Source organism: Rhinolophus sinicus, linkage group LG01 (genome assembly GCF_036562045.2).
Source record: "Rhinolophus sinicus isolate RSC01 linkage group LG01, ASM3656204v1, whole genome shotgun sequence".
In the NCBI taxonomy this organism is placed as follows: domain Eukaryota; kingdom Metazoa; phylum Chordata; class Mammalia; order Chiroptera; family Rhinolophidae; genus Rhinolophus; species Rhinolophus sinicus.
In genome coordinates this window covers 37,179,709-37,194,270 of record NC_133751.1, presented here as the reverse complement: position 1 = coordinate 37,194,270, position 14,562 = coordinate 37,179,709, and the positions used below count along the sequence as shown (strand labels likewise).

The 14,562-nt window shown below is 43.8% G+C and overlaps 1 protein-coding gene across 1 annotated transcript in view; it reads left to right on the top strand.

Moving 5' to 3' along the window:
* The window catches only part of SLC7A14 (solute carrier family 7 member 14), a 99,546-nt gene that overhangs the window by 77,348 nt on the left and 7,636 nt on the right, over positions 1-14,562 (top strand). The window contains exons 5-7 of the mRNA XM_019735313.2: positions 4,003-4,149; positions 5,753-5,961; positions 7,789-8,666. Coding sequence (XP_019590872.1) covers positions 4,003-4,149; positions 5,753-5,961; positions 7,789-8,666 — 1,234 coding nt within the window. The remainder of the gene's footprint in view (positions 1-4,002; positions 4,150-5,752; positions 5,962-7,788; positions 8,667-14,562) is intronic.

Sequence of the window (14,562 nt, the reverse complement as noted above, 5' to 3'; positions counted from 1 at the left end):
GTAAGTTAGACTAAAGCACTAGGGAACCCAGGAGCACACATGCATACATGCACACGTACACACACACTTCACCCACCAATTTTCAGATGCTTACCCCTAGGGACCACACGCATTCTTTCTGGCATGAAAGTGTGTCGTAATCCTAAATACCGGGGGCCAGACCTGAGATCTGGATTGAGTAACGTGGAAAGCAGTCTTAGTGGTTACTTGAGTAGAGACACACCCATACACGGTTTTATTTCATGGCTCTCCTGTATTTACCAATCAGGGATCATTTGCTTGCAAGAAAGAAAAAGTCATTCAAACAAACCCAAGTGAAAAGGTGACCTTATTTGCTAATTGTATTATGTTCTCTTTGATAATCTGTTTATTTCATCTATATCTTGTTCAGCAGGGTCTGTTTGATCTTGGCAGGTGTGCCAGTTTCTCTCCCTTTGTCTCCACTTCCCAACTCCATTCTTCCCCCTCCCAGCTCTGCTCTGTGCTCCAGAAGACCCCTGCTTGCTGCTTCCTGTAGTGTTCAGCCAATGGGAGATATTATCAGGAGATCAGAATGTGAGAAGAAAGCAAGACTAGGGTATTTCCTCCTCATTCCCTCCCATCCTTGGCTTCTATAATCCTGTCATTGAAATCATTTCAGCTGAACCATCTGAGTTACATTGTTTCCTGCCTGATGTAGTAGAACCTCCAAATGTCCTACCTTTGATCTATCCAGTTTTTCTTCAACCATAATTGCTTTCTAGTTCTATAGATTCAAATTCAGGCTAACAGACATTCTCTTTGCAAATTTATTCTGTCTCTTCCCAACTTCACTATAGTTAACTTTCTGATATCTAATCTTTATCAGTAATTGCCATCTATTCTTTCACTCATTTGGAAAATAGTAACATTTGTGTTTTAAAAAACATATAGATATTAATTAATCTTGTTCATTTTGTTACCACAGTCAAGGTTGCATTTGGGGTTATGCAGTATTGTCTAGGCTCCAAGCCCCATACGGTCAAGCTTGGAGCATTTTTTGCTTATGAAAGCCAAGCACAGTGCTAGCACATAAGAACAGTTAATAAATACATGTCGAGAACAAAGAGAGCAAGGAGGAGAACGAGGAGGAGGAGGAGGAATTTGTGCTCTTAGGTTTCATCTGTTCTAGAAAAACTTACAATAGTTATACAAATACTACTGGTAAGAGCTGATATTTATTGAGCATCTACTGTCTTCTAGGACTGCAATTTTTATTATATTATCTCATTTAATCCTATGAGCTAAGTACTAGTATCATCTCCATCTAAAATGATAAAGAAACTGAGGCTCTTAGAGGTTAGGAACTTGTTCTAAGTCACCAAGTTAGTAGGTGGCAGAAGCAATCTAGGTCCAACAGTTTACAAAGTCTGTACTCCTAACCAAATCCTATCGCACCCACATGCATGGCTCTGGAGCGTACAGTATACCTCTCCTCCCATTGCTACGTGACCGTCCTTCACAGTTGGAAGGTAGCCCCCAGGACTTCCACTGAGTCTTGTCTTATTCAAGTTAGACATCCCCAGGTCCCCAGCTGTCCCTCACATGGTGCAGTTTATAGACTTCTCACCTTTTTCTAGGGTAGATTTGACCCAAAGTTCTTGTTTAGGTCCCTCCTACCCTCCTTTCCTCGACAGGGAGCTCGCCCAGTATCTATGACCTGTTGATTCAGAACCAGCCACACCAAACAGGCATGGCGTTGTAGCCCTGACACATCCTTATTGGGAGTGATGCATCTGCAGACTGATTGTCATAACAGGTCACTGGATGATTTACAAGAGGGGTGTGTTGGTGTGTGTGTGTGTAGAAAGGTGTTTGTTTAAATAGAGAGAAAGCAGGACCTGTTTTTCTGGAAGCTGTCTGAAAGCAAGACTTTCTTGATTGGGGGAGCTTAGCAAGCCTGAAATCCCAGCATTTTTTAATCCTTAAAGACCAGACACATTTTCTAGGAAAATGAAAATGAGCTCGTCTCCAAGCCTGTGAACTTCCATGAGCGATGAGATGAGATTTGTTTTCTTTCCTTGTCTAAAGGCCAAATACCTTTTCCATGCCCTGAAAAACTTTGCTGGAGTGAGATTGGGAGTTATCTCCTCTCCCAGAAAGTGGTGCTCTGGCAATGGAACCACTTGTTTGAGAAGTTCTTTCTAGCCGAGTTACTCGAATAGACCAGGAGTTCTTAGATTTTTTTTGTGCTATGGACTCCATAGCAGTCTGGTGACGCCTGTAAACCCCTTCTGAGAATTGTGTTTATAAACAAATTTCCTAATTACACAGGCAATCAGAAAAAATCAATTATATTGCAATATAGTTATTAACACATTTTAAAATTATGATTTAATAACAATGTGTTTCTTTATTAGTACATTAAATATTAATGTTTAAGTCTAATAACTATCATAATTTGAAAGTAGCAATGAACACAAGTGACATTCTAAGATCTCTGCAGCAACTCTAATACGATAGGAAAATGTCTGATTACTACTGGTGACAAAGTTATAGGTACAGTTATAATAGTTCATGGCCTATATTCACAACTAAAAGAAATGCCAACATTCAGTCTGTAGCTAGAGAAAATAGAGATGTCTTTTTTTTTCAGTAAAATTCACAGACTCCCCCTGGATTGCGTGGGAGGGTAAGAACTCCCGATTAGAGAATTGGAACTTTAGAATCCTAATGGGAGATACTGTAGAAGAGACCAACTCATTTTGTAGATGAGCAAAGGTGGTTTTTGAAGGGTTGAAATCTTCAATAGTGTGATGTCCCTTGTAAGTTCTAGTATTTAGTAAATTTTTTTTTCTTATTAAGAAGTCAGTGGGAAAGGTAGGAGTAAAAATTTAAGGACAGTTGTCTGCTTGGCATATGTTTTGAATTCATCATTTACAAATTGAATAGCAGAAAAGAAAAAAAAGTGCAATCTGAAAAGAGCCTCACTCCTGGACCCCTGGCTAGAGTGTGGATGGTGCCAAGTCACCTCATACACACACACACACACACACACACACAAGTCCAAAACAATCTCTCACTTTCCCCTAAAACGACATCCTCAAGCATTCAAAGAGGCACATTATTTTCTGTCAATTGATAATGAGAATACTAAGATGGGGAAACTTCATTTTCACTTTAGTAGATCATTTGAAAGAAATTTACGCACTCCTCAGTGAAAGCTTTTTACTGACATCTTTACTTTTCAAGGCCCAACCATCCTTGGAGTCACGTATCCTCCTGTTAGACATCCAGCAGGTGTCACTGGATACCACTTCCCCTGCTTTACACTGCCTCATACCGCATAACTTCTGCATTACAGCCCAACTAGGTCACTGAAGCTCCCAAAAGAAGAAGAAAAGTCAAACTGTCTCTACCTGTCTTCCCATGGAAGACAATAGGATATCTGGAGATCTGAAAATCTTTAATATCATTTCAGATCTGGAAGTTACCATAGAGAAATCTATCAGGGGTACTAATGGTACTTTGGACAGGACAATTCTTTGGACAGAAGCATCTGGGACCCCCATACTTAATACCAAAAGAGCCCTACCCAAGTCTCTGTGACAGTCACAAGTACCTCCCCACATTTAAAAACATCCCCAAGGGGCAGTCACATGGCCCCTTGTTATGGTGAGAACCACTGGATAAAAGCACAGAGAGGTTATTGAGTTCCCCCAGGATTTAGGGCTAGCCAACTTAGTGATTTTTTTTTTAATAACCCCATTTATTTCCAAAAATGATTTGAATGTGTTGAATGACTTACTTTTTATTTGGGCATAATTCTTCTTCTCTCCATTTTACACATGAGGCAATTGCCCGGTGTCACACAGCTAGAAAGTAGAGGAGATCAGAACATGAATGTTTAGCGAAAGTTCTACCATGTTACCCCTTTGGCCACTCAGTAATGTCTGCTGGGCATTGGTCAACTGTGGGTACCACATGGAATGCCCTGGCGCTGCTCTGACACTCAGAGTCTGACAAATGTCATCATCCCTACAGGTGCTGCAAGGAGCAGCCACGTGTTTCTACGCTTTCATTGGTTTTGACATCATTGCCACCACCGGAGAGGAAGCCAAGAATCCCAATACGTCCATCCCTTATGCTATCACTGCCTCCCTGGTCATCTGCCTGACAGCATATGTATCTGTAAGTACCAAATGTTTGCAGCACCCTCATCTTGACCTTGTCATATTTGACCTTAAAATGTGGCTCTGGGACTGGGTTCCCTTCTGTCAGGAAGTGGTCCTTTCTTTGTGGCTTCTTTGTGTTTGTATGCATGTGTCCATGCCCCCTATATCCCTACCCACCTACGACGAGAAGAAAATCAGGACTCCAAATAGGACATGGGAGAAGCCCCAGGCCCTCACTTCAGCCACGACCTCCGAGTTGCCATCCCCACCCACCCTACACACAGGCTCTTGGTGTCCACTGCTGCCCAGGGATGGCGTGCCGGGAGTGGGCCGCCATCCAAATAGCACAGATCATAGGCTGGCAGTAACGGGTGGGTGTGCGAGCAGAGGCATTGTGGGCCTCTGTGCACCCTCCTCAATGCTCTTCTGTCTTCTGGGAGCTTCCCGGCAGCGAAGAGGCCAGGCTCTCCCAGAGTGGGGAGAGACTGCATCATACTCTAGAGATGCTCTTCCCCTTAAATCCAAGAGGGAAATGCAATTTATTTCTGCTGTTGCTTCCTCTTTTCACACCAGTGCAAGCTCACCCCTGGGGTTTCCCTGACAGAGGAGTTCTCAGAATGAAGCCTTCAGCCTTGTGTCCTCAGAATCACACCTGACACTCCTCACACTTTTGATGTGTTATCTCTCAGCTGCCATCCTAGAATTTCCATCACAAAAATAGTTCAGTCACCTCCAACCCCCCCTCAGCATCTCCCTTTCCCTGAAGAGTAAGCAAAGAAGTGATCTAGAAATGCACCGCCCTCTCCCTTTCAGGCTCTGAACTGCCTTCTTGATGCCATTATTGGCCTTTAGAGGCCAAGGGGCTTTATTGTCTCAGGCCAATTCTGAAGGGGGAGATGTTATGGCAGATCCATGACTTATGAGGGGAGATAGGTCCTGGTTAAGCAAAGCCATGGTGGTCTTGTAGCCCAGAGTAGGACCAGATTCCACCCTGATGCCATAATTTGTTTATTGGCCGGCCTGTCTCCTGGGACTGAGCTAGAAAGAGGAGGTGGAAATATGAGTCTTCATCTGGGTCCCATCAGTTCATTGGCTGCAGATCTTCTATGCACTTATCTTTGGAGTTTTGATCTCTGGCCTTCAGGATGAGAGGGAGTACAGCTGAGACCATGTAGGACCCCGAAAGTATAAAAGCAACGAGAGGCTTGTCCATGTGGGCTGGGTGCCCATGGTCACTGCCAGGCCCTGGCTCCCGTGCCCAGGACTGCAGCTCCTTCCACTGGGTAATATCTGTCCTTCATTGGACTGTCAATGTAGCTCTGCTTCCATGAGGCTGAAATACCTGCAGACTTATTCCTCAAATATGAAAGGGCACAGAGAGATATTAGAGTTTATCTGGTCTAGTCCACTAAATCCACGTGTGGGGAGAAAACACTGAGACCAAGAGCTCCAGAGGCCAAATGACTGGTTTAAACTAAAGGCATATTTCGAGAAGTGCAGATCCGAACCACCGTGCAGGACTTCTGACTTCAGGTCCAGGGCTCTTCCTCTCCTACGGGACATTCGTCCATGCTGTCGATCCCCTCTACCTCCAGCCATGTTTTCTCTTGTTTTAACAGGTGAGCATGATCTTAACTCTGATGGTGCCATATTATGCCATCGACACGGAATCCCCACTCATGGAGATGTTTGTGGCTCATGGGTTCTATGCTGCAAAATTCATAGTGGCCATTGGGTCGGTTGCAGGACTGACAGTCAGCTTGCTGGGCTCCCTCTTCCCAATGCCACGGGTCATTTATGCCATGGCTGGTGATGGGCTCCTTTTCAGGTAAGGGCTATGCTCTGTGGAATGTGTTCTGTTCTGCTATGCCTGTCCAGGAAGAATGTCACCCACTATCAGCCTGACTATAATGTTGATGTGAGTGCCCGTCACATAGACTGTGGCACTTGTCACACACATATCCTGGCAAAGAGTTTGAGTGGAAAGAGCTGAGGCCCTGAAACAGCCCCTCATCTTGACTCTGGGTCCCTCAATCTAGCACAAACTGATCTGTTCCCCTAACCGTCCCCTCTCCTCCTGTTTGACATTGTGTGCTCCTTAGTAAAGATGCTGGGTGCCAAATTGCTATACTAGGTGGCCTCCAAAAGGAAGAATCTATCTCAGAGACATCTTAGGTCTACCCTCATATTGAGGCCTAGTAACTGTTCCTCTCTCCACAGCCCCTCTGAAGTTGAAAATGTTCAGAGTTATAATCAAAGAGGGGATACGGCCCTATGAACAAAACCAAAAAATTGAAGCAACAATAGCTACCATTTATTGAATGTTTGTGTATCCCAGGTGCTTTATACACAGTATCCCATTTAGCTGTCACAATAACTGTTCTGCAGATTAGTACACTAGATGAGTATGCTCAGAGAGACGTAAAAAAAAACAAAAAAAAAACCAACAGCCAACTTGCCCCAAGTCCCCCAGTTACTGCGGGTGCGGAAGGCAAGATTTGAACTCAGGACTGTCTGACTCCGAAGACCAGACTTTTAACCACACCAATATATTGACTTTTCTACCCCTCTATGTTGGCCATGAAGTGGCTTATCTGCCCATGGTACAAATAGAATGTGGCCCTATCTCTTGGTTCCCAGTGCCCATTTGTGAGGGGCTTGCAAGGAAGACATTCTTCTAGTGCACAAAACAAGGAGTAAACCATGGAAGCCAAGGAGGTGCAGAGGGATCCAGCTCAGGGACTTTATCTCAACCACAGGCTGTCATCTTCTGCTCCAGTTCCTCAGCCCACCCCCTAAACTCATCACCAGGTCAGAGCTGCTATTTTGGAGGAGCTGGACAGATCAAGAAGAACCTGACCATGATGGAGGTGTGACAACTTCACACATCCAAAAGGTTTTTCTGCTTTCCAAGAAAATTATTCAGCCCCACCTCCAGAGAGTTTCACATACCGCATTTCCCTGAAAATCAGACCTAGCTGGATAATCAGCTCTAATGAATCTTTTGGAGCAAAAATTAATGTAAGACCCAGTCTTATTTTAATATAATATAGGACCGGGTCTCTATATAATATAATATAATATAATATAATATAATATAATATAATATAATATAATATAATATAATATAATATAATATAATACCAGGTCTCATATTGATTTTTGCTCCAAAAGACACATTAGAGCTGATTGTCCAGCTAGGTCTGATTTTCAGGGAAACACGGTAGTTGGCCCCAGGTGAAATCTGAAAATATGTTTCTCACAAGCTCCAAGGTGATGTCCGCGCTGCTAACCCACGGACCACACTTTGGGTAACGCGGGTCTAGAGGACCCCAAGCAGGTGTGTGATTTCTCCAACTATCCCCTTCTTCCCGGCAAAGCCTAGACTTCAACGTAGTTTTCTGAAATACCTCCTAGATTCAAGTCTCCTCACAGAATGAATTAGGAACTTTAACAAAAAAGTTTGTCTCGAAACTAAGGAATTACAGTAAAATCTTTTAAAATTATATTCCAGGAACCAAATCCTGGGGTAGGAATCACAGCTGTCTTTATAGCAATGAATCCAGAAATAAATTGGAAGGGCAGGCCCAGGAGGCCTTCAGCCAGGCTAGAGTCAGTCCCCATCTATTAACCGTGTGCTTCCGTTAACCCCCAGGTTTCTGGCTCATGTGAGCTCCTACACAGAGACACCAGTGGTGGCCTGCATTGTGTCGGGGTTCCTGGCGGCTCTCCTCTCGCTGTTAGTCAGCCTGAGGGACCTGATAGAGATGATGTCCATCGGCACACTCCTCGCCTACACCTTGGTCTCTGTCTGCGTCTTGCTCCTCCGATACCAACCAGAGAGCGACATCGATGGTTTTGTCAAGTTCTTGTCTGAGGAGCACACAAAGAAGAAGGAGGGCATTCTGGCTGACGGTGAGAAGGAAGTGTGTTCTCCTATGAGTGAAGGGGAAGAGTTTTCCAGCCCCGCCACCAACACATGCGGGGCCAAGAATTTACCGTCCTTGGGAGACAATGAGATGCTCATAGGGAAATCAGACAAGTCGGCCTACACTGTTAACCACCCCAACTACGGCACGGTGGACATGACCACAGGCATAGAAGCCGAGGAGTCTGAAAACATTTATCTCATCAAGTTAAAAAAACTGATCGGGCCCCGTTACTACACCATGAGGATCCGGCTGGGCCTTCCAGGCAAGATGGACCGTCCCACAGCCGCGACAGGGCACACGGTTACCATCTGCGTGCTCCTGCTCTTCATCCTCATGTTCATCTTCTGCTCCTTCATCATTTTTGGTTCCCAATACATCTCCGAGCAGAGCTGGTGGGCCATCCTGCTGGTTGTTCTGATGCTGCTGCTGATCAGCGCCCTGGTGTTTGTGATCCTGCAGCAGCCAGAGAACCCCAAGAAGCTGCCCTACATGGCCCCCTGCCTCCCCTTTGTGCCTGCCTTCGCCATGCTGGTGAACATCTATCTCATGCTAAAGCTCTCCACCATCACTTGGATCCGGTTTGCTGTCTGGTGCTTTGTGGGTAAGCAACTTCCCTTAGAGCTGTGCAAGTTCCTGTTAAGGCCTAAACAGACTTACTCCAGAATTACCTCCTTGCTGGGCAAGGGATTGCTGTTCCAAGACACACCTGGCTGGTTCTGTGGACACTCACTTTCTGCATTACTCAATAGAGCCAGCCGCACCCTCTCTGTCACTGGTCCTGAAGAATGATGCTGATCAATCCATCACTTCATACTAATATCGGACGGTCTTCTTATGGATAATTAATACCATAAAAAGCCCACTTTAAATTAATCCACCTAAAAAAGGAGAGAAAATAGCATCGTAAAAGTGAGGGTGGGAAAGGTTGATTGAAATTTTATCTTAGCAACTAAAATTCATGAAACTAAAAATTATGGGGGCAAAAAGTATCTTACGTATGACAAAATTAAATTAAAATACCAATCAGGGCCTATTTTTTTAAATGATCAAAGTATTAATTAAGTGTGGATTTTTTGGCATAATTTTTCTGACAAAATTACATCATGGCACCATTTAACACACTGACCTTTATAAAATATTCAAGACTTTTATTTTTTCCCAAAGTCCTTCTTCATCCTTTGCTATTCTGATCATTCTCTTGAGAAGTACCCATCACACCATCATCCTTGATAATTTTCTCTTCTGTTGATAACTGATATGACTCTGTCTGGTCCTCAATTGTCCATAGCTTTGGGTGTAGGTTACAGTTGCTCTCTTTTACTGCCTTCAGACAGTTCGGTACCTTTCCCAATATTTCTAATTTTCCTTTGTGATCCATTTATATTATATTATGACAAACACATTATATGTTTATCATATCTACCAATCATTAATGTTGATGAGATGGCAGGGATTTGTGTCTGTGATAACTTGAGAGAAAAGAGTAAGTGAAGATTAATTTTAAAGTTCCTTAGTCATTATTTTTATGTCCCTATACAACTTAGTAACCCTAGGATCTCTGGTAACAAATACTTAGCTAAGGAGAATCCTTAGGTGCTTTGAGGAATAGGAAAGTAATAGAATAAGTAACCTCTGCCTTAAAGAGGAGCAAGACAAATACACGTGAATCCACTAGCCTGGGCAAGGCCGTGTAGAAACTCTTTGATTAGTAGTCCATCCAGGCCTTTAGGCCAGGAATGTGGGTGCTCAACGTTGTGTCCTCTGAATCTCCAAGAGGTTAAATTGCATGCTCAAGGTCAACAGGAATAATTCACAGGAAGTTATTCACAGAGCTATTACTACAATCCATTATCTCAATGCTCAGATCTGGGGCTCACCCTTACCAGGGTGCCTCTGAGCAGACCTATTCATTGGATCAGAATGTTTCATATAGAGTGTGTGCAGATTAACAAGTAACATCAGGGCTGGCTTCCAGGGCATATGACCTGTACAATCACATAAGGCCCTTGCACTGGGATTAATGCTCAGCTGCTGCCTTCTTGAATTCTTCATAGTTTTTCAACGAGAGGCTCCATGGTTTCACTTTACACCGGTATCCACAAATTAAGTAGCTGGTCCAGCATAGTATCTATGGTTTCTGGAATACCAAAGGCATTCTGCAAAAGTGGTGAGGTAGCAGGGACCCTTGCCTTTGTTTTGGAGTCCAACAGGCCCAGGTTCTAATCACAGCTCCGCCACCTCTGTGTCTTGTGACCTTGGGAAATTCATTCCTTTAGGCCTCAGTTTACAGTTTACTCATCTATAAAAAGGGAGATAATGTATTAGCCTTGATCTGGTTGCTATTTGGTGCTTTAGTAAGAAAATATTGGGAAAGCAATAAGAACTATTTATTTCCTGCCTTTCTTTTCAACATCTAAAATGATTCATTGTCCCCCAGACTAGCTATCACATGCCAAAGCACAACGTGAACCTGTTCTGACTCAGGCTGCCCTCCCAGTTATCAGGCAGGAGAAAACTCCCAGAGGGCCTTTTGTAATCTTGCTGATAGCACAAACTTCAAACGCACTCTAGAAACCTATACTGACATGGGAGGGTGCCCCCCTGCTGCCTGGGCTGGTCAGACAGAGGGTACAGGAGCCCACAGTTCATCACCCAGCTGCGAGCTACTAACTGCTTTGGTATCATGATTTTTGAAGATTGGTGTTGAGTTTCACCTACAAGAAAGATTCTCAACCCTGACTACACACACGTCAGAATCACTTGTGTCACTTCTAAAATACTCTATGCTCAGGATCTCTGCACAGAGATTTTCTCACTCAATTGGTCTGTTATGGTCAATTTGGGGTGTTTTTTTAAATCTCCCCCAGATCATTTTAATGTGCAGCCAGGTTTACAATAATCTGGAACAGTGATTCTCAGAGTATGCTCCCAGACCAGCAGCATCAAGGTTATGTGGAAACTACCATGTTTTCCCGAAAATGAGACCGGGTCTCATATTAACGTTTGCTCCAAAAGACGCATTAGGGCTTATGCTCAGGGGATGTCATCCTGAAAAATCATGCTAAGACTTGTTTTCCAGTTAGGTCTTATTTGCGGGGAAACACGGTAGTTAGAAATGCACTGTTGGACCCCATCCCGCACCTACAGAATCAGAATCTCCCTGGGCAATTTAGGTTTGAACAAGTCCTCCAGGTGATTCTGAGGCATGCTCAAATTTGAAAGCCACTCATCTAGAGAGAAGAAGATATGAGCAAGTAAGGCAGATAATTTATTTACAAAGCTCCCTGTTTTTCAAAACAAATTTTTGCATATATAAAATATATCCATCCTGCAACCCCTGACTGGCTGACAAAATCTTTAATATTATAGAATAAACATCCCATCTCTAAACTTCTGAGTCTCCAAAATGTCAGATTTTTTCTTCTTAATATCTCTATTCAGAGTATAGCTTTCCTGGGGAGAAGAGTAGAGATATTTTTAAATGGAGCGTCTTATGAAACATCAGCTACTTTTTATAAAGAAGATTTACATGGTTAGGCTGAGTCATAACTTGATAATCTTCTTGGATACATTTTTTTTACCCAGCCTTCTCTAAATGAATCTTAATTACAGCATTTTTGTCACAATGTTTTGCTGAGCTTTGACCTTCAGAAGACACAACTCATAGAGTTGAATGAGGCAGAAATCCCAACAAGATTACCTAGCATTTGTTTCTTTTCCTTCAGAAAAGAGAAAGAACACAATAGCAAATGTTTAATAATCCCAACAAAATGAGCACAAAGCAGCCTTCACTCTCCTGACTTTTAGCTGATGCAGTTTTGTGAAGAAAAACACCTAAAAGAGTCGGGCAGAGTCTCAGGGGATGTGAAGTAGCCAGGAGCAGTGAGATCACTGTCTGATGGTATTTTCATGGGCATCTTCGAGGTCTACTGTTTCCTATGGGTCTTTATTATGAATTGATCATCTGTTAGATTGCTTCGTGGGCCCCCTTACCCTGAGAGCTGCCAAGTTTTCATCTGGAATGTTTTCAGTCCCTCTGAGAAAAACATTTTTATCTATCGATTTAGAAAAATGCTAGAACTTGTGATTTCGGCAATGGACCCCATGTATCCCATAGTAAAACACAAATATTCCAAACAGAAGACCCCTCCCCCCAGCCCTTATGACCTTTGTCTGAGCTAGCATCTGAAATCTTATTGGAAATTGACCAACGCGGCCATTTTGATGAAGGGAAGAGGAGGGAAAAAGGATGCTATGAATTGGGATCTGAGAGGGCACCAAGGTAAACAAATTTCTGATGATATGTCCCATAAATAAGTTTGAAATTCTCCTTGTAGGCGGAGGAGAAAACCACTGGCAACTTCAGCATCAAAATCATTCTCAGAAGAGCAAGAAAGATCGTGAAGTCCAGGCTGAGGGTGGCAACAGGGCCAGTGGGATTCCAAGAAGGAGGGAATATAGAGAGTAATCCTGCAATAGTCAAGGCTGCCTGCTGGCAGAGGTGCTGCACTGGACAGGGAGCACGTGGGGAGGAAAGGGAGGGTGATCCCACAGTTCTGCCCCCAGGGCCAGCTGAGAATGAAGGGAGAGGGGACCATCGCAGAGGTGGAAGGCCCTGGGACACACTTAGAGCCATGAAAGAACGGGTATTGGGCTTCTTTCCTCCAACATTACGTTTGTGAGATTCATCCACCTTGTTGCCTATAATGTTAGTTTGTCCATTCTCCTTGCCGTCCAGCCTTCCCCTGTGGTAACATACCACAAGGTATTTATCCATTCTAGTGTCCGTGGACATTTAGCTTGTTTCCAGTTTGGGGCGGTTATGAATAGAGCTGCTATGAACATTCTTGTACATGTGTTTGGTGGTCACATGGACACATTTCCTTTGGGTTCTATTGAGTTAAAAGTGGAATTGCTGGCTTCGATTATTGGATTTTTTAATATCCTTTAACAAGAGCACATTGTGTCTCATGGACGTTATACCCTTCAAATAAAGTAAGGGTCCGCAACTCCATTTTGTAGATGGGAAACTGAGGTATAAAGTAATGTGATTTTTATGTTAGATCAGTTGCAGGGCCAGGGAGAGAACCCCCTCCACCACCCCACCCTAAAGCTGCACCACCTGGCCACATCATATGAAACAAACTTTATTGTTATTACAATCAACAGGGCTGTGGTGGTATTTTAAAAAATAACCAGCAAAGTTTTGGGGGATTGCGCTGAATGGGAGGACACCGTATTACCATCCAGTCTTCATTTCTGCATTGTCAAAGGTCTGTTTTGGAAAGTTAATCCCAGAGTAGTGAAAATAAAAAAGGCTCTGAGCATAACAAAGCACCTCAGTTATCTGCAGCGGGCAGGGCATCCTGCTGGAAAGTGCACCCCAGGAAGAGGCAGCTCCACCCAGCCTGAGGTCAGGGGGCCCACCTCCTCTGTCCCTGAGCCTGGAGCCGCATGCATGCCCAGGGCAGGAAGCTCCTGGGGGACTCCAGAGGTCAAGGACCTGCCCCATAACCCAAGTTTGTGCCCGCACAGTCGGAAATCTGTTACTGTCTATCTCCAGGTCACCCAGTCTCTTTTCAGAGTTGAATGTTTGTTCCAGGTTTTCTCCTATATGATCCAGAGGACCTCCACCTCCCACTACTCTCACTTGTAGTTTGGGGTCATTTGCTTAATTATTATCACAGGATGGATCAATACAAGTAGAGAAAGTAGGTGTTCTGCCAGCTCATGCTGAGGTGCCCTAGCATCTGAAGGCAGGCTTGGCATTCCTAAACCTTCCCTGGGGGCATCAGGGTGGGACGAGAACACCATCCATTTAGACTCAAGCAATGTGAGATCCAGTGCCATTTCAATCACTGATTTATTGTGCAGTTCTTCACTTCTCTGGGATGAGGGATGAGAAAGTGCTTTTTTTATGAAGGGTTTTACAATCACAAAGTGTTCTGTTGCGTAAAGAAAGCCCATTCAATTGCCGAAGGCATGATTCTTCATCTTGTCTAGCCTGAACCTCTCCACCAGAGAACTCTATCCGGAAAAGAAGCCGAAACCTCCCTTTCAACATTTCCCTTCGCTGCAAACAGCCTTTCACAGGATTCATAACCATTACCTTTGACCCAGGCTGGCATTCAGCCCATGTGCCCGGGTACAGCCATGTCTGTTGTTAAACACTGAAACACTTCTGTGCCGGCTGCTAACTAGTCACTGCCTTCAGTGCCCACTCCCACCAGATCCGTCAACTGAAAAAATAACTCCAGTCCAACAAGGGGGCCTCCAGGTCCCCTATTTTTGGGCTGCAGCACAAAAATTGATTCCCTTATGATTTTCAACATCACACCTGCCATTCATTTATTACAGATATAAGATGTGTAACAACAAAGCAATAGATCAAAGTTCTTAAAGGAATAGCAGAATTAAATGTGGAAATAGAATAAATAGTATTATTTAACAATTAGACATCTTATGCTTGAGGCTTGGTTCCAAATGACTTCTGGCTT